The sequence below is a fragment of the Leuciscus leuciscus genome (genome assembly GCF_965113295.1).
Source record: "Leuciscus leuciscus genome assembly, chromosome: 18".
In the NCBI taxonomy this organism is placed as follows: domain Eukaryota; kingdom Metazoa; phylum Chordata; class Actinopteri; order Cypriniformes; family Leuciscidae; genus Leuciscus; species Leuciscus leuciscus.
In genome coordinates, this window is record NC_138742.1 from 14,839,626 (window position 1) to 14,860,409 (window position 20,784).

A 20,784-nucleotide genomic window follows, 5' to 3' on the forward strand; every position below is an offset into this window, starting at 1 on the left:
AGGTGGAGCTGAATAATCAACAGCCCAGTGTGTCACAACACAATCTGCCGTAGGAGATAGGAAGAAGGTGTCAGAAGGTTGCAGTTGGGTTCCTATACCTCTGTTTAACCTCAGAGGTTCATGGTCACATGGCATTATTGAAGATAATTATGTAAGAGATGAAATATTGTGTGTGTGCGTGTGTATATTTTTAAAATTGAAGTTAAATAATAATATAAATATATAATAAATATATAATTATAATTTATATATGCAACATACATGCATATATATATTTTAAGATTTAAATATGTACTTTATAGGTGTCATCTATGATATTCGCTTTGTTCAGAAACATAATTCCACCGACAAGTCCACTAATCTAATTTTTACCTAGACTAATGAAAGATATGATATGAAAATATCATAAAGTATTTTAGAAGTGTGTTAACCAAATTACACATGTTTGTGATTAAAATGCTTTATATAATTTATCTAAATTCATGCAACATAAAATTAACATACCGGGTCAGAATAGTTTTCACTTTATTATGCTCGGGGTCCCATTACTTCTTCAATGCTTTGACATGCAAAGTAAATTAGGCCCTTGGCCAATTTTTCCAGATTTCCTGCATATTCTGACATTTTCTTTGTGTCGAAAGTAATCAATTAACTTGTTTTCATTCAGCATCAATAGCCACAGACATGAGGACAATAGGACTGTTCACACATTCTCGTCCTTCCTCCTAACACTCTAACCTTTAATGATCTGTGAATCCCCCAATTTCCTTCTGAAATGACCTCAAATATTGAAATATTTCAGTGCATTTGACATATATATTCCCTTTGTCCAGACTCCAGAAACAACCCACTCTTTTGGGAAACTTTTATTATATCTAAACTGATGAAAGTTATGTTATGAAGGTTTTAGACGTGTGTTGACCAAACTATCCACAAATTTCACAATTTGTTTATTTCATTAGAAAGATAGCCTATTTAAAAATGTGCTATATTTATTTACTTATTTACTTCCAGGGTCAAATATATATTGCATGCGCTAAAGCAACAAAGAAAGACTTTTGTTTCAGCGATGCCATAACAATAATGCTGGGAAGTTATTCATTATAAACATGTAATGTTGTATTTTTGTGTCGTTTCATGCATGTAACTTGTGTAGATGGACGTTTAGCATTTGTTGACAGTGCCAGAGATAAAGATAAACCCTCATGTGTGACAGATGGCTGTGTCATTTGCAGATAAAAATGAAAGCATTTTCAGTGTCAGCCTCTCAGGAGGGAAATGGAGCGTACAGAAATGAAAAGAAGTAGCATATGGAAATGGAAAAGCCCATTTGTTCTGCAGCATGTGTGGATCTGATGAATACTGCGATGAGGTCAAGTGCATCAGCGCAATTGCTCTCTGTCGAACTTTACGTTCCGGTCAGTCGATCCGGACCACCATCTCTTTTTCTCCGGCTCTCTCATTATAGCCAAATCTTTCTTTGAGCTTTGCTATAGGCCCCGTTATGCTCTGATGACAGGGAACGTGATACTGAGAGCATATCAAGCCACAGCAGTAATCAGCTCTTCTTGCTACTAGAACACCAGCTGAGAGTGAGAGAGAAAGAGAGAGAGATAGAGAGAGAGAGACTCTAACAACACCCCCTGACCCACAACCGCCCACTTGCAGCAGACAGAGGCCCAGCAGGCAGCTAATTAGCATGTGTTAATGAGTTCCTGTTCCAGGGTGACCCACTCAGCAGTGCAGGAAAAGTGTGGAGGTATGGTGTGTCTGCTTCACGGTGCTTGTAGTAAACACAATTACAAACAAGCCGGACATACTCTGAACTGCAAATCTAGCACATTCATACAGTAGGCCGGTGGTGTCCAAACATGCTCCTGGAGGGCCACCACTGTCCTGCAAAATTGAGCTCCAACCCAAATTAAACACACCTGAACCAGCTAATCAAGGTCTCACTAGGCATACTAGGCCCTGTCCCAAATGGCACCCTAAGCACTCGTGTCTTCCTACAAGTCCGCACTTTCGTGACGTAATGCCGCTTTGACTGTCGGGACTGACCCCCACAAAGGGGGGCGCTCGCGAGCACCCTTCTGAGGCCTAAAATGACAAATGGGACACCCTACGGTCTCACAGACTTAACGGACACGCACACACGGCAGCCATTGTAAGTCCACAAGACCGAAAGTGCATATGAAGTGTGCCATTTGGTACAGGGACCTAGAAACTTCCAGCCAGGTGTGTTGAGGCATGTAGGAGCTAAACTCTGCAGGACAGTGGCCCTCCAGGGCTGAGTTTGGACACCCCTGTAGTAAATGCAACTAGCTGCAGTTAGTTTGCTGCAGTTACAAGCATCTACAGTAAATGCTCTACGTTTCCACCCATGTTCAAGCATAAATCTGAGTGTTTGGCTTAGCCTGACCCCAACTTTTCCCATATTTTGAGTGTTAGAGTCTAATATATGACAAAATTTGACCTCACTGCTAAATGCATACACTGTAAAACATTTTAATATCATTGAATAACCTGATTAAATGATTTCTACCTGATCTGAAAAAAAAAAAAAAAAAAAAATTATATATATATATATATTTTTTTTCAGATCAGGTAGAAATCCTCCTTCAAGTAACTATTGCACAGTTTCACGTTTTAAAAATGTAAATCTGTAGAAAAAAAAACTGAAAGGCAGTGTTTTTGCATTTACACAGATCATCATTTTCCTTTCATTCTGATTGCACTACAATTGCTCCTGCACTGACCTCTAGAGGAAATGTGGAATTTATGTTTGAGATTCCTCGACCATTTTACATGTATGGGTGGTTAGTTTATATAAACTACTTTTGAAATGTTGACATGTCTGGTAAGACATAATATACACTTAATCTAAAACTATTTTGAACAGCATCTATAATTCTTTTCTAATTATAATTTTGCATGCAGCTTTTATGACCTCATTAACTGACTATATTTAAAAATTAATTTGTCACACAAGATAAATTAAAATAAATGTATCAAGTCTAAAGTTATTAGAACTATATTCTTATAGTAAAATATTCATTTAAAAAAGATGTTATGTATCAATAATAAATGCACAAGGGACAGAAACCAGAGACCATTCTTTTTATTTAATTTTTAATATTTTTTTCTCTTCCCCAGAGCACACAATACTTTTGCTCAGCATCAGGTAATACATTTTTCTAAATTATTTTCCTTTCTTTTTCGCCCAGAACATAGTGCTGTGTCAGTGTTGTCACATTAGTACAATATGATAAGGTTTCAACTGGAAGAGGGTTTACACACTTACATACATAGTGCTTTTATTGCATTGTAAACCAAAAGAAAACCTCAAAAACAAAATAGTGCATTCATATTGATTTCCCTTTATTCTGTGATAGACCTTTATTAATACAAGCCAAGTTTCACCTTCCTCCAGTGTTGCATACAGTAAATTGTGATAGAGAACAACATAATATCTAATAAAATAAACAATTAGCCTTGAAAATATACTTTGGAGACCCAAAGACATAGTTTTTGACTATGTACAAAATTCACCTGGAAGGATATCAATCACATTTTTGATTGGGAAGAGCTCATTGTGCTTTAAAGCCTGTGTCTCTTGCTTGTTGCTTTTAATATTCAGTGATTCACAAATTGACAGAAGATTCAGCATGGTCCCAAATAACATTTTTGTTCAATATATGCAAATAATATTGTACATGTACATCTTAAACTAACAGAAAGTCATTTGTTTGTGCATTTATATATAGATGAGGGCAATGAATTTTAATGTGCAATCTGTATACTCAAGCAGATGGTTTGTGATGGTTTATACATTTCTATGTCCATTGCATCTTCCCATTCAGTTTACAGTGCAGTGAATTCCTACAAATGTCTGATTGTTTGTCATGCATAGTCATGATTAGGCGCTTCATTGTACAATGGGATTGCATATGCGTGTATGCAAAGAGTAAAATTAGTGAACATTTAGTTAAGAGATTGTCTTGCAAATTAAGACATAAGTCATTCTGTTATGTGTGATAAAATTGGTAAATGTCTTTGTTATTGCATGGAAGAACAGCAGCAAGCAAAACTCAACAATTTCAGCAGCAGATATGTCAGCAAGATCATCACTTATCATGCATGTAAGTGTTGATGGTAAAGATAAAAAAATAGCAGGACTTATTATCAGTGTTTTAAGATTCTCGAAATGCAGAAAAAGAGGATGTTATTAAACAGTGGTGAAAATGTGTTTTGATGCAATACATCGTACTGTTGCTGTTGGAACAATGGTACGATTATGTACAGTGATAAAAAAATATGAATACAAAATAAAATATTATTAATATGAATCAAATTATAATTAAACAATAATTAATACAATAATAATTAAATCATCAAAATAAATAGTCAATAATTCACAAAAGCACATTGCAGCATAAACCATGTTTCACTTCATTACAAATGAAGTTGTTACAAATAAATGTAGTTTGGGTGAAATTTCTTTTACTTTGCTTAGTTTGTTCATTGTTTCAAGGACGAGAGCATGTCAGCCAACACATCCAGGTTGGTATTAACCAAATTTACTTTGTACCAAAAAGCCATATATAGTTTGATTAGATGTTTAGTGTTCTCTTTTTAAAAGTTAAAAAGCCTATTTATTGTCTCATCCTAACTATGCATGATTAAATGGTTAGATGCAGTATTACGGAGCCCTGCACATGACAGGGAGGAAATAAAATATGTATATCAAGGCCACGAATTAACTATTCATTCCCATAACTTCATTAATTCATTCCCAAAACCTTACATAATACAGAAATCATATCATATTGAAAAATATTCTGAATCTAAAAAATGTAATACTATCAAAGCAATTACATGTAGCTCTTTCAATTCCATTACCATCTATACAAAGGGAAAACTTAGGAATAATTTTGAACTGTAATGTAAACATGGACAATGTAACATACTGCCATGAATTATAAACAGTACAATGCTAACTGTTGTTAATGTTTTTAGGTCTGTGTTTTATGAGTGACAAAGTGTGTTTATTGGTTGGAAAGCTTTACAAGTGTTAGAGTTGATTTGAGACATGTATGAATTATGAATTGTGTTTTGGTAGTTTTAGTGCATTTTGAATGTGAAATTATCTTGTGTTCCAAGCTTAAAGTTGGTTAGGAGAAAAAATGACCAGAGTATTGAGAAATGTGTCCTAGAGAATGTAAGTAAATAGTGTGCACGACATAATTTGTTCCATGGTTTTCTAAATCATGGCCACATTGTACTAATTCGTTCCCTTGTTTTAGTTAAATCAAAACGAGGGAACAAATGAATTCACTGTGGCCACGATTTACTAAAATGAGGGAACGAATTATGTTGTAATAAGTAATGGAAACAAATTCTTAATGTGTGGCCACGATTTACTACAAAGAGTTAACAAATTAGTAAATAGTGGCCACAATTTGCTAAAACGAGAGAATGAATTCTTAATTCGTGTCCACAATATATCCCCTTCCCCCCCTGCATCATGTGCAGGGCTCCATACTATTTATATAATTTAGCTTTTTTTTATCACCTGCTGTCCCATCAGAACAGACCTGCAACCCATCAGTTGAGAACCACAAAGTAAATAATACCATATTAGGATGTTTATTGCAATACTGAGATCTAGGCAAAAAATGTATGGTAAACATTCATGTGGTCTGCTTTTCATTGATCTGAAAGGGTGATATTCGAGCAGTGTGGTTGTAAATACTGATGAGTTACTAGTGGATTTACCCCGGTTGATATAAAACTAAAGATTCCCAGTGGATGCAGTAAAAAGGACACAAGAAAAGGAGAACAGGACATAAAGAAAAGTAAAATCTTTTTCAGTTACAAATAGTCCCAACTGTAATTTGAGAGTTGTGCTACATAAAGCTTATTGGGTTATTAATTATGAGCTAATCATTTAAATGAAGTGAATTCTTCTGAAACCTTAAAAAAGCGATGCAGGAGGTGGAGACGTGGGGAGCTGACTGGCAGTTGTGACATGGGGTGCCCTTCTTTGTGAGGGCATGGTATGGATGCTCTGATGCCAGTGCCAGCCTCACCCCGGAGATAAGAGTCAGGCTGGCAGAACCTGGCGGACAGACAGCACCACCCAGGGGTTTGGGGGAAAACCCCTTTTGATCTCAGCGTGGGTCTCAGCAGGGACATTCAGACCAGTTGAATGTGTGTATACCAGCAAGAGTGTGTGTGTGTGTGTGTGTGTGTGTTGGCTGAAGGCCTGCAGCAGTGGTCCTGAGATGTAAAGGACGACACATGTGTTAGTGCACGGAAGGGTGTGTGCTGTCACCGTCAGTGAGGCTGGGATTGGTCCGCTTCTCCTCTGGCCCTCATCTCATTCTCCATCCCGCCTCTCCTCCTCTTTCTCATCAGGGGGGGGGGGGGCAGCTTGCTCTGAGCCCCATCTCATTCTGGGGCAGTGAGTGGCTGGCCTTTGAGGAATATTCTGGGGGTCTTTCTGGAATGTTCTGTGTCACTCTATAACAGTCAGAGAGCAGTGGAGAAAGGGATCATTATGGTTATAAACACCCTAGTGACAAGCTTACTGTCACTTGTTATTTAATAGTGCCTCAACTTTTTTGTTTGTTGTGTAATACGGCCGTTGTTACACTGATACCTAGTGGTCATATCGTCAAAGAAGAGTTTCAGTTAGTCATTAAATAAAACTCAAATGAAAACTATTAACATGAGTTTTTGTTAGGTAAAATTACTTTACATTATAAATACACTTTAAAAAACACAACAATTAGAAATGTTGCATTGGCAACTAATTGAAATAAAATAAGTTAAAGTACTAAAACAAATTATATTGAAATATTCATAAAGATATTTTAAAAAAGCTAATAAAAATGACAAAAGCACATAACAAAATTATGAACTTTAAAATAAAAATAAAAGCTAATTAAAAATAATAATAAATACAAGAACAGTAGAATACATAATTCTAAAATAAAACTGGTTTCAGATGCCATTGTAGAAATGCCCATTTAAATTAAATGAATGAATTTACATAAATCTATTCTGCTAGTGAAAGTGTCCAAATATATATATATATATTGGTGGATTACCGAGATATAATAAAGCAAGTAGTAAAAAATTTATAAAAATGAAACCACCTTTATTAGTCTGATATAAGACATTATTTTTAATATTTTTCAAACATACTTTTCTTGATGTGTAAAAACTTTTGAATTAAGTAAAAATGAGCATGTGCTCCTTTAAAATGTATTGTTGTTATTATTATTATTTGAACAATAAAAAAGATAATGTATGCAAAATAAACCCTGACCGGGAAATACACATTGACGGTAATGATCTTAACTGACACATGATCTTAACTGATGAAAATCGATCCAACACTCACGCTTATTTGTGGTAGTACTCATTCAATTAGCTCCTGCGTCTCTGAGAACTGAAGGTAGAGAATGAGAGAGTGTTTAAGATCAATTAAGCAAGTGAAGTCCATGCAGTTAACATTTAAACACTCACCTGTTGGCTAGAGTTAGCTGAGGGGGGTGTAACTACATTTTGCTCCACTAGAGGGTTCAGGGGGGCAGCGCCTGGCAGGTGAGTGGCACGCCAGTATATATCTAAATATTCGGCCAGGTGTTCGCAGGCATCCTCTAACTGATTCTCATCCAGTATAACATCAAACATTTCCTAATGCAAGAGCAAAGCAGTGAGGATAAACAGTATGTAAAAGTGCAGGATATTGCATCTGTTCATTTGTTGCTTCGGTTTAATGTCTGTTAACAGGAGCTGAATGCATGTGCAGTACTGGGACTCACTGGTGGGCACTGTGCTAGTTTATCTCCAGCCATCAATTGCACGTTGAGATGTTTGCTTTGAGATTTCCCTCTGGACTTAATGAGTCTTTGAAGAACCTGAGGTAGAACGAGTGACAGAAAATGAGGGACAAAAGTGGGAGCAATGCTTCAGGGAATTATATAACTTTTAACCCTGTGGAAAAAATAAGCACACTTTTCAAACACAAAATTAATTAGTCTATTATCAGTGTTCAACAGTAAATATACATGCTTCTCCAAATTTTTTTCCATTTTTTTTTTAACAAAACAGCAAATGTAACTTTAATCACAACTCTATGTATTTTGTTTTATAACTTTGTGTGGTTTAAAACACTCATTGGTCTTGCTAAAACAATTGGATAATATTTTAATAATAATATCTGAATAATATTAGGGGCAAAACTGCTGGTTATGGTGGAAATGATAGAGGGACAAAATGGGTCTAAAATGATTAATTTATTTAAAATTTATAATTCAAATAATAATAATAGTTTTAGCACCTGTTGTCATGTGATTCCCTGTTATACTCATGTGATCCTGCCATGTGTTCCCTTGTCTGATGTGTCATGATGTCATTGGTTCATTGTTTCATTGTTCACAGGTGTCCCTTGTATTTAAAGGGATACTCCACTTTTTTTGGAAATAGGCTCATTTTACAACTCCCCCAGAGTTAAACAGTTGAGTTTTACCGTTTTCGAATCCATTCAGCCGATCTCCGGGTTTGGCGGTACCACTTTTAGCATAGCTTAGCATAGATCACTGAATCGGACAAGACCATTAGCATCTCTCTCAAAAAAATGACCAAAGAGTTTCGATATTTTTCTATAAATAGTCTGAAAATAGTCCCCAGCTCGGTAGACTATAGGGTCGAATATTTTCAGGCGCTGCGTCATATCATTACGCCTGCTGGACTCATGGTACGACAGCAAAGTTTCTTGATTATTACGCAGGAATGAGAGTATAGTTCCTAGCCATATCAGCCTAGAAAATCGCAACTTTTAATTTTCCGTCGGTCTTAGTACACGATGTAACTACAGAAGAGTCAAGTTTTAAATAGGAAAAATATCTAAACTCTTTGGTCATTTTTTTGAGAGAGATGCTAATGGTCTTGTCCGATTCAATGATCTATGCTAAGCTATGCTAAAAGTGGTACCGCCAGACCCGGAGTTCGGCTGAATGGATTCGAAAACGGTAAAACTCAACTGTTTAACTCTGGGGGAGTTGTAAAATGAGCCTATTTCCAAAAAAAGTGGATTATCCCTTTAAGCCCTCATGTTTGCCATGTGTCCTTGTCAAGTGTTGTTTCATTGTAACCTCTGTGGGTAAGGTTCTGTCATGTTTATGTTTTGGCCATGCCATGCCTTTGTTTTATGTTTGATCGCAGTCTGTAAATAAACTGCACTTGGGTTCTCTACAAACTTGCCTCCAGTGGACTATATTACAATAAAAGGAATTTCAAAAGGTTTCCAAGGCCATTTTACAGTAATGTGACCTTTATACAACAACACAAAAGTTGAGTTTGTTTTAACATAAATCTGTAGTAAACAAATCACCCATTTATAGCTTTTTAAAAAGAAGTACAAATGATTTATTGACCCGTTAAATATTGTTGCACCTTTGGAGAGGACACTTTCACATAGACAATGATGGGAGCGAGGGAGGTCTTGAGAAGCTGTGCGGGATGGTTGATAGTATCTGCATCCAAGATCACCAACTGCAGACTTTTAGCCAGCTCAAATATTCTCTCAATCTCACTCTGCACCTCCGCTGAGAGAGAGAGAGACAGACATGAGAATAGGAACCACATTAATAATGAAACAACAAATGAGATCCTTCATACTCAAAAATACTTTACCACTCGTTATATTTATATACTATTTAGCTTTACCCCTGTATGTTTGTCACTCACCCAGACTGGAGCGGGTGTTCGACCTCTCCATGATAGCTTTCTTATTCAGAACAGACCTTTTAGCCAGAGACAGATCTGCAGTCACCCGTGTGATAGAAATCCTGCCATGAAAAAAATTAAAACATTCAGAAGACTCGTAATATAGCACACAGGTATGGACCACTTTTATGATATTATAATATTTTGAAGCTTGACAGCCCTAGTCCCCATTCACTGAATTATACATTTATTTAAAGACACACTATGTAACTTATTCAATACATCATCATTTCCTCTTCCAAAATGTGGGTTTTTTCTTACCCTGATTCACTATGGTAAGCCTATTATAAGTGTTTATATTTTAGACCTAGCGGGATTGTTTTCGCGGGAAATTGCGTACATGCTTCACTCGCCCGTGTGTGTTTCGTCATATCCTTAAACAGAGAAAAGTTGCTCCAGATACTTTGACGTGTATGGTGTGGGAGTGGCATAGATTAGTTGTCACAATGAGCGAGAAAGCTTGACATGGAACACGCTAAATACTGAACCTCCAATCACCTGTTCTCAGAGGAGAGTCTGCTGGCAAAAAGAGAACATGACAGAGCTCAAAATAAAATGAAAATCAACATTGGCTTGGCTTTTCGGAGATAGTGAGAACTGAGGGATTTGAACTGTTGTAAAGGTGACACGGAGATGGCGTTTTTATTACTCAACAGGCAGGTAAGGTATTTTATTGAACAGATAAATTGCCATATGTAGCTCTCTAACAGAGTTCATTGTAAAGCATTATCTATTGTGAAGGGTCATTTCATTATAGTTGTTGTAGCGCTGTGCTGGATTTTAATTGATTTAATTTAATTGATTTACAAGGAAGTACCTTGTCTATTAATGGGTATAGATCCAGTAACCTCTTCGGCTAGTCAGCTTGAGATCCTTTCCTTCTCTGGTTATATCGCTTAAGCCTAGTAGTGAATGTTTTATGGGCAGTAGGATAATCTCTCTCTTGTTTTTTAGTTAAGAGAAATAACCATTATTCATCTGCACAGTCATGCAGAGCTGAAGCACAACCACAACAATAACCCCCTATGTAAAATGCATGCAGTTTTATTTTTTAACCACTAGAGGGCCAGATGTTACATAGTTTACCTTTAAAATTGCCACAAAAAAATCACTTTTTTTCTTTTAAGTAAGTCAGTCATATGGGTTTGAAACGACATGAGGGTGAGTAAGTGATTTATTTCCATTTTTCAAATTCACATTTTGGGTGAACTGTTCCTTTAAGCTTATAGCTCACTCACCTCCCATCAAACCTGTGTTTCAGGAAGTCAAACAAGGCTTTCTGCATCATATCAGTCACCTGTATCAGAGAAGATTGTGAGAAAACATGCACACCCCAGAAACTTTTCATGTATAATTAACCTGTCAATCTGAGGTCATTCAGGTCTTGAGCTATAAATAGTGTTAACATATAACCAGTGATTTTGTTGTCTAAGGAATCTAGAGGGAAAATAAGGAGTCCTAAACAGGGGATTGTGAAGAATGTAAAAGGCTAATATAATTTGGATGAGGTGGTTTTATTTAGACACAGGGTGAAAAATGAATGACTCCTGAAATAGAGAGTAGAGTCAGCAGGAGAAGCAGGTCCCTGGTGTCTCTGTTAAAGAGCTGACTGACAAATGTGTCCAGAGCTCTGTGCCACAGCTGGACTTAAATATTTCACATTCCTGAATCCTCTCACGTACCATCTTACACTGCCTGAACAGTCATATATAACAGGATCCAAAAGTGAATGACACACCATAATTACCTTCCATGGGCCATGAAACTATTTTGCATCATTTTATTGAATATAATTATGTCATATATAGTTATATAAATATTATTGATTAAATATAAATAAAAATACTGACCATAAATATTATTCATAGGCCATAAAACTGTATTTTGCATTTTAATTAAATTACAATAAAACTATAATATTAAATGTAAACAATACAATTATTATTTAAATGTAAATATAAGTATAAGTATAAACTGCATATATCTTTTTTCCCATGACAATGGTTTTATTTAACTGTTTTTCTTTCATTTGTGACAAACAGTGCAGGTCATTGTGTCACTGGCATATCATATCATATATTAGATGAGTCAATCTCTGCATTAACTTGTTGCAAAAGGAATGTGATTTCGTTCCAGTGTTGCTAAAATTTAATCTATTAAAATGATTTTCTGTAGTTGAAATAAAGCTGAAATAATATATATAGTTAGATGAATAACTTAAACTTTAAAAAACTTTATGACAAGCACTATTATGAAGTATGACTATTTCTATTACTAACTAAAATAAAAAATAAATAAAAATCTACTTCAAAATATTAATAAATGCTATAATATTAAATAAATAATACTAAAATAACATTGTTTTGTTCTTCATATTGTAATTTTGGTGACTTAATATATAATGTCATTACATTGAGGTACAGGTTAAAAGACACACAAGTCAAATGATTGAGTGATGATTTCTTAGTAAATGGTTCACATGTCTTTGATTTGATTGGTTCATGTCACTTACAGCAGCGAGTGTCATACTATCATTCTTACATTGCCAATAACTGTATTAGGAACTGCAACATGACATATGCAAAGTTTTATTTACTCATTAAACTCAACTTTTACTTGCTTGGTGGCAGTTAATTCTGGACCCTGCAGAATTTACCTCATAGCCTTTCAGTGAGGGGCCAACCAGAACAACAGGCCTCATGGATGGAACCACATCATAGGGTGGAACGTGCTCTGTCTGCAACACACACACACACACACACACACACACGTTCTGAATCTTAACTAACATTTCTCGACATCTAAAGAGTAGCCTCAAGGGATCCAGTTACAATAACACAGCATTAAAATATCTTACAGCAAATCGTCAGAGAGGCCAGACACTAACTGTGAATATGCAGTACCACTTTTTGAGGGACTGTGTTGCATTATGGAATCAAGGGAGCATCTTTAACCACCTACCTGCTTCTGCTTCTGTTTGGCTTGTTGAAAACAAGAAAAAGGTGTTTAAGAAAATCGGAAATACGCGTTTTTTGTGCAAAATGGCAAAATCATTTTATACTGAAATATTAAATAATGCGGACAGATAAAAGCAGGGTATGCCCTAAGGGGAAATGAGAGGGGCTCAATAGTACTGGCAGTACAGTAAAACAGTGATGTGTGAGAGTATTTAAATACCTCTCACCTGCAGAAGGAGGAGTAGACCTCCAGCCCCCAGATGAAGCATTCCCTCCCATTTTCCTGTTAACAACATGAACACTTTAGAAATGATATGATAAGACATGCGGACAGCTGAAAGTATGTTATCATACTTTGAACTCAGAATCCAATGTGGCACTTATGAGCTGAGATTTCTTATTAATAGCAAGCACAATTGCAAATCACAGCATTTGAAGGTAGAAGCGTTTATCTCTCACCTATGGTTAGTTTACCAAAAATGAACCAGTACTAATTATCATCACTGATGCATGTTGACGAGGGTCATTTCTGTCTTCGTTTCGAACAAAGCAAAATACACAAAAGTAACTGCCGATATTGTTTCTAAAATATACGCTACTCGCTATTAACTTCTTGTTTATTTAACTTTTCATGTTTTTAAGCTTCTTTAGCTGACATGGCACTGAACACCATGCTTGAGTTATTAAAATTTAAAATAGAAATGAAAGATATTTAAGACCCACTTTCCTAAAAAATTCTAAAATCACATTTGGAATAAGTTGATTGAAATTAACTGCTCATGGAAACATAATAGCATATGAGTGTGGAACAAAATGGGAAAGGGGGATATATAAGTTTTTGAGTGAACTATTCTTAAATTATAATTTAAGGCCGGTTCACACCAAGAATGATGACTATTAAGATAGAACTATATTAGCGTCCAAACCAATGCATGATATCATTCTCTATTCGGTTTATTATAAGCACGTATTTCAGTTATGTACTGTAATCTGTGGCTTTAAATGCTCAAGCTCTTTAAAGCAGCATGGATTCTGATTGGCTGTCAATGTTGTTATCGTTCATCGGTCAGTGATTCCAATGATATCGTCTCTCTCTGTACCGTTATCATTATAGCTATAGTGTGGAGTAGTGTGGCTATTCTTTTATGTTTAGAATGATTTTAAAAACGAACTTTTAAATAGTTAACGTCCTTGGTGTGAATAATGGGTCTCCATACAGTATTCAGTGATGAGTAGATATGATGAAATGCAATTGTAGTTCAGACCTCTGAGCTGCTTTCTGTTCCTGTTTGATCCGCATGGCCTCCAGTTTAACAGGGCTGGGGATGAAGGCGATATCTGCCCCCTCCTTCACCAGCCTCCCGATCCACCAGTCATTATTATACTTCTGTAGGATGAGAGACAACGTGCTCAATAAAACACTGAAACATTAGCTTACTGTTCAATTTAGTTCATTGATCGCTTCCTACCTCTTTTATGTGTAGAAAATCTTTGGTTTCAAAGTTGATGGCAGTACCCTGAACCGGACAGTCTTCATCAAGAGCCCCGCAGTAGCTGACATTGGTTCTCACTGCAAATGCCACAGGTTTGGTCTACAAAAAAGGAGAAAACATTAGAAAAGTAACAAAAAACAAAGAAAAGTTAACGTTATTGATGAGATGTAATTGACTGTGTAACCTTGGCTCTCTCGAGCTGGAGGTGGGCCTGGCGCTCGGCCTCACGCCGAGACGCCTCCTTGTCCTCCTCCAGGGACAGGTCGGAATCCGATGGTCTACTATTGTAGGAATCAGCTGAACTCTGCAAAAAGGACAAGAGTCCAATGTGAGAAATGCTCTTTCATATTTTATTTTTACAATTACTTTTGTTTACTTTTACTAGTAAATTCATTATATTCACTTTATATATATCTTTGTCAATTATATGATTTCCTTTTATTGCTTTATTTTCAGTTCTATCATGACAATTCTTGGAAGATTTTTTGCATGATAATGGATATGACAATGTTAATGTATTTGGTCTAGGCGGAATAGATCTGCTGTGCTGCTGCTGCTGATTATTTATATTGTTGTAGTAGATTATTGCTGCTGCAGAGCAAGTAAAGGGCCATGCTACTGCCAATACATACACCAATACATTGCTGTGGCATGCAAGACATACTGCTGCTGCACAAACAGCATATATCAAAATGATCAGTTGCATATCTATATGGGTGGAGTAAACACTCCCCAGCTATTTAAATGTTGAGCAGCAAGCTCATTGGCTGCAGGAACCAATCAGCTTGTTCCATGTAGTAAACGATGTAAATGTCCTCAGGTTGTATTAAGGAATCATCATTCTGTGCAATTTAGGCAGTATTGCCAAGTTGTTGCCGCGGGTAGGTTTCCACCACCGTAAGTACGATTTCAGCACTCCAACACCCCCAAAACACCCCAAAATGTACAAATTCAGAGGAGAATTCGGCGGTCCGATGGAGAAAATCACATTGGGCTATTTTTGAGCTACTTTTGACTGGCCATTGGTCTACTTTTGTTGCACAGACCTGGCAACCCTGCATTTAGGCCTGATTTCACAGACAGGGCTTAGATTAAGCCAGGATTAGGCCTTTGTTCATTTAGAACATGAAGGTAGCTTTTATAAACATGCCTTGGAAAATAAAACATTACTGATGTGCATCTTGAGACAAAACAATGCCAGTGACGTATTTTAAGATTTGTCAGTGCAAGTTGCTTTCATTTAAAACAGCTCAAACATGCATTTTAGTCTGGGACTATAGGCTTATGCATTGTCTGTGAAACCGGGGGCTGGAGTTTCATGACAGAACTTAGTATTTTTTTCTGACACACAGCAATTGCTGCAAATACTTTGGAAATTCTAAATGTCAAAATATTTGTCATGCCAATAAATCACCTTAAAGTGAAATCATTTTTTTTTATAAAAGACATAGAATTGTCTTTTGACTTCCAGGGGCATTTTACCATTTTAAAGGGCAACTTAAATGCTTCTGACATGTTGATATTTATGTCAAATACTTCCATTTAACCAATTACTTTAATCAATCAGAATATAGACTGTTTAATGCAACTCAAAGTTGGCATCCATTTATTTACATGACAACTGCATATTGTAAATAGCCACCAAAAATTATATAAACTAAAAAAATGAATTACTAGGTAGGTAATTATGACAAAAATCCTCATGGACGATTATTGCTCTTGATATGATTCCAATAATTATGTTGAATAATAGAATACATAAATGCATTCATAAGCTCAGCAGAAACATGTGTGGTTGGTTACAATGCTGCAAAACAGGAAAAAGAAATCTGATGCAACGTAAGCAGATCTAAATGTAATGCCGCAGTCAACACTTTTTATTCATTTACACATTTCCCTTTTAATCACGACAGCCACATGTTTGCCTAATTTTTGCCCCTAGCCCCCATTCATTTCCGACCCTAGAAGAAATGCACCGAAAACAAAACACCCACTGACCCTAAACAAGTATTGAAATCCTCCATCCCTCTGATTTCCCCTCCAGACCAGCCTTTCTCTTGCTCTCTTTCCCTCCAAAATCCAGAACACAGTGAGGATATGATTAAATATCAAAGGCAGCCGCAGGGCGCAGGTGTCTGCGACACCTACCGTCGAAAGAGATAAAGCATAATTAAGCAGACACCAGCTAAGATAAGATTATTATGTGCGATTAAAATATACCTCCCGTCTAAATGAACATGTTAATTAAAAGGCAGCCCTGCTATGGGAGGCATCTCTATCACAAAGCTATCCTGAACCAGCTCTTGGATGATCTACACCATGTTCATCTCTTTCATGTGTTCAGTTTAAAAATATATTAAAAGAAAGATAGAGGAGGGCTTTGAAGCACACACAACACACAATATCAAACACATTTTTCTTTCTTTTTGGCCACTTTTATCAACCGGAGGTAACAGTGATGCAGGGTTCGACCGTGTGTCAAGTGTACTTGCTGTGACACGCATTTTGTGTTCCTTACACACACAGTTTAAACCTACATTAACTCAGAGTTGTTTTCAGATGACCCGACAGACTAAGCCATTTTTCACTCAGTACCTGGATCGATAATGTAATCCTTTAAAAGACACGATGCATAGCAACCTCATCCGCTAAGAGTATTTCCACAACACCTTATCCACTTGTAACACACATTCAATCCATTAGACATTCCCAGAAAAGGCAGCATGCAATGCTTACAGTATGTAGCTTAAATAAAGCTATTAATATTTACTCTAAATGTTATCAAATTTGTGTCATCAGCTACAAAGCATCACTCATTTGCATTTTTAACAGACTGTGGGGTCCAAAGTCTAAGAGCACTTTTGAAAATACATCTATTTTTAGTTGTTCTAATTAAACAATTTTGTGTTGCAAATAAAATTGTCAGCAAAACAATTTGAGTGAAAGGCTAGCTAACACTTTACTTAAAGCCTTTATGTATAATGCATTAAAAAAGGTATTCATAATTCATAATGTACATTATAATGCATTATATCTTTTCATAAATAATTGTAACAAAAGTTAAAATGCATTAAAATGTTTGCAGATTCCTTGTTACATCTGAAATTGGTTGTTTGTCATGTGTTTTAATGCATTAAACTTTCTAAAGGTGTAACAATTAATAGATGCGTATTATAATATATAATAACTGTGGTTACAATTATTCATGAGACCATACAATACACTATAATATGCATTACAAGGTATAATTAATGCATTCAAATACTTTTATAATGCATTATATATAAAGTTCTGTCATGAAACTCTAGATGGCGCAGGCCGATGGGTCCATGACTTAAAGGGATAGTTCACTTTGAAATTAATTTTTGGTATGTTTTAGCTTACCTCAAGGGCATCCAAGATGTAGGTGTCTTTTTTTCCACAGTAGTTTCAATTTTGATATTTTTAGGTCAAACCGTTCTTGTCTGTCAGTCATATAATGCAGGTCTATGGTCACTGTCTCAAAGAGCATGCACAGAGTCCAAATTAAAACAATTCCCCGTCGTCCAAATTAAACAATTCCCCATCGTAAGTACACATTGATGGCCTAAGACACGAAACGAGCGGTTTGTGTGAGAAAACGAACAGTATTTATATCGTTTTTACCTCTTATACACAGCCATGTCTGAGTGATCTGATCTGATGTGTGCGCAGACTGGTGCATAGATATATACACACTAGATGTCGCCTTGTCTACGGCAGTTCATTGGAACGAATGTCTTTAAGGCGACATCTAGTGTATATATCTATGCACCAGTCTGCGTACACGTCAGATCAGATCACTTCGACATGGCTGTGTATAAGTGGTAAAAACAATATATATTCTGTTCGTTTTCTCACACAAACCGCTCGTTTCGTGTCTTAGGCCATCAATGTGTACTTACGATGGGGAATTGTTTAATTTGGACGACGGGGAATTGTTTTAATTTGGACTCAGTGCTTGTGTTTTGAGATAATGACCATAGACCTGCATTATATGACTGACAGACAAGAACGGTTTGACCTAAAAATATCAAAATTGAAACTACTGCGGAAAAAAAGACACCTACATCTTGGATGCCCTTGAGGTAAGCTAAAACATACCAAAAATTTATTTCAAAGTGAACTATCCCTTTAATCGGCTTGGAATCACATCATTCTCAATAGAGCACAGCTGATTGGTTCCTGCTGTATCAGTGGCCAATGAGCTCACTGCATGTTCAACCTTCAAATACTTGGTCAGCATTTGCTATAGGAATTGCAGTGCGCTTTCAGAAACCCTCCACCTTCCCCAGCTCCACCTGTATATATCTGCTATGGGTAATTCAATTTTAATGTATGCTATTTTGTGCAGAAGCAGCATGTCTTACTTGCTCACAGCAGTGTGTTGTGTATTGGTAGTAGCAAGTCTCGTACTTGCTCTGCAGAAAAAGCAATAGCCAACAGCAGAGTAGCAGATCTATTCCACCAAAACCAAACATATCAACATTGTCAAATCCAAACACTCAAAGAGTTGTCATGACAGAACTTCCTTTTGCTTTAATGACAGCAACACTTGAGCTGCATGAACATGATGATCATGATTTGAGAATGATCCAAAGAGCATCTTGAGCTTCAGAGGATGGAAATCTGACTGTTTGTACAAAGGCTTTCACATGATTAATGTAATAATTTTACATACTTGTCATCATAATGTACAATTTTTCAATTTTATTTCTAGGTTTAAAGTACATTTTCGATCCCATATTTGTAAAGACATTGCATTTTGCATTTTCTTTCAACTGCTGTGCTTTGCTGGCGCAGATACATGTGAATATGAATGTTGTGTGTGCAATAGCAGCACACGGTCAACAGGGGGTGAAAAATCAATGAACCTCCACTTGTCCACAAGGCTTGTTAGATAACAGTCATTCATTATCCTATACTTCAAACAGTTTCATGCCCTATTTTCATTCATATTGTCAGAATCTGATTCCCAGTCTCCTGTACGCCTGCTGCAATGTGTTTGAACATGGAGATGATGCAGGACAGATCCTGATTGTGACGAGAACAGGGATCACAGAAGAATCAACATGCAACAACAGTGCATTTTTTGCATTATATTATCAGTCTATAATCAGTATCAGAAGAAAGGCTGAACTACATTGACTGCAGTTCAATTATTATTATCATTATTATTATTATTATTATTTTATTACACATATTTGCCCCTTGGAATTGATATTAAGGGATTTATTTAGGTTAATGTTTTTTTGTTTGTTTTTTTACCTTATTGAATATAAAACACACAGCATGTCACAAATTTATGAATTTATGAATAAACCTATAAAGACCAAAAATATAATATTATGGAATAAAATTATGAAATGATAAAAGCAAAAACAGAAGAATTAAAATTTACCTAAGTTTATGTAAATACATTTATAATAGATTAAATATGATACATTTAAATAAAAACCTATACATAAATATCTGTGGCATTTTGGTCACCTTTCAGTGCAATGTTTCACCTTAAAACTGGATAATTCTGACCCTGGTTAATAAAAAATATTATGACATATCACCTGCTTGCAATACAATTTAAAAGCACACCAACAAAAAGATACGAGCGAGTTCAAGAGAATACATGTTCTCAATTAAACATTTAATGCAGCTGAATGCATATGATGAGTCTGCATGCTGGTCGAAAAGCTAAGGCTCCATCTCGACTGAGAATAATTTATTCATAAAAAAGGCTTGCATGAGGATATTAATAGACTATGACCCAGGCAGAATGCATGCAAAATTCATTCACTTCACCAAAGCAGCACTGATTGATTACAAAATCACATGGAGTGAAAATGTAATAGAGAGGGAGCGCGCGAGAGAAAATCAGTGAGCGAGAGAGAGAGAGAGCGAGAGAGAGAGAGAGATAAAGTGCAAGTGAGGGAGAGAGAAAGCAAACTATCCCTACCTTGCAGCTGAGCAGTGCTGCGCTAGAATCGGACGCGGACATGCCTATAGAGACAGCTCGTATCGCCCCCCATCACTCTGTGTCCGAGCGAGACGCGAGTAAAGAGGCTGGCAGAGAGAGGAGAAGCCGAAGCCTCAGCTCTGATGCACTGCACTCAACGCCTATACAAAATTGATGCCCTGACTGCAGCAGCCGAGCTGTGCTGCTCACTGAGAGCAAACGCCCTCCCTCTCTGCCGATGCTTGCCTTTCTTCCGCCTGCTCTCACATTCAATCAGGCTCCATTTTCTCCCTGCTCCACACACTGGAGATGCGGTTCTGCGGGTTCTGCAGCCAGTGTTGCGGGGGAGGAGATGTTTACCTCTCACACGAGACACTGAGATCTCATTCTCTTGCAGCAGGAAATACTGTGAAACCCGTCACATTATGATGCCCACAGTGTTGTTATTATGAAAAGCAAGCCTGAATAGGTAAAAAATAAATAGCCTATATTTAATTAGGCTACATTTAGTTTTTAAATCCATCTTTTTTTTCTGTACATCTGTAGAAAGCACTGAAGCTTCGGG

General features: G+C 36.5%; 1 protein-coding gene across 1 annotated transcript; it reads right to left on the reverse strand.

The window, feature by feature from the left end:
• Positions 1-3,147: 3,147 nt before the first annotated feature.
• Positions 3,148-20,535, reverse strand: cacnb3b (calcium channel, voltage-dependent, beta 3b). Its single transcript, XM_082146120.1, has 14 exons — positions 20,220-20,535; positions 14,433-14,552; positions 14,225-14,347; positions 14,021-14,142; positions 12,983-13,038; positions 12,760-12,779; positions 12,455-12,535; positions 11,037-11,095; positions 9,760-9,860; positions 9,466-9,617; positions 7,833-7,928; positions 7,534-7,704; positions 7,409-7,456; positions 3,148-6,522 (listed from the first exon to the last, which is right to left on the reverse strand). Exons 1-13 carry the CDS (start codon positions 20,259-20,261, stop codon positions 7,427-7,429), a joined length of 1,173 nt encoding a protein of 390 aa, XP_082002246.1. The 5' UTR covers positions 20,262-20,535; the 3' UTR covers positions 3,148-6,522; positions 7,409-7,426.
• Between the last annotated feature and the right edge of the window lie 249 nt (positions 20,536-20,784).

Excerpts from the sequence above, each read along its gene's own strand:
- cacnb3b (XM_082146120.1), bottom strand. The coding sequence starts at position 20,261 with ATGTCCGCGTCCGATTCTAGCGCAGCACTGCTCAGCTGCAAG. Across the intron at positions 12,780-12,982 it reads GTCTACTCCTCCTTCTGCAG|CCAAACAGAAGCAGAAGCAG; the intron begins GTGAGAGGTATT and ends GTTTTCAACAAG. Across the intron at positions 7,705-7,832 it reads AACTAGCACAGTGCCCACCA|GAAATGTTTGATGTTATACT; the intron begins GTGAGTCCCAGT and ends CTCTTGCATTAG.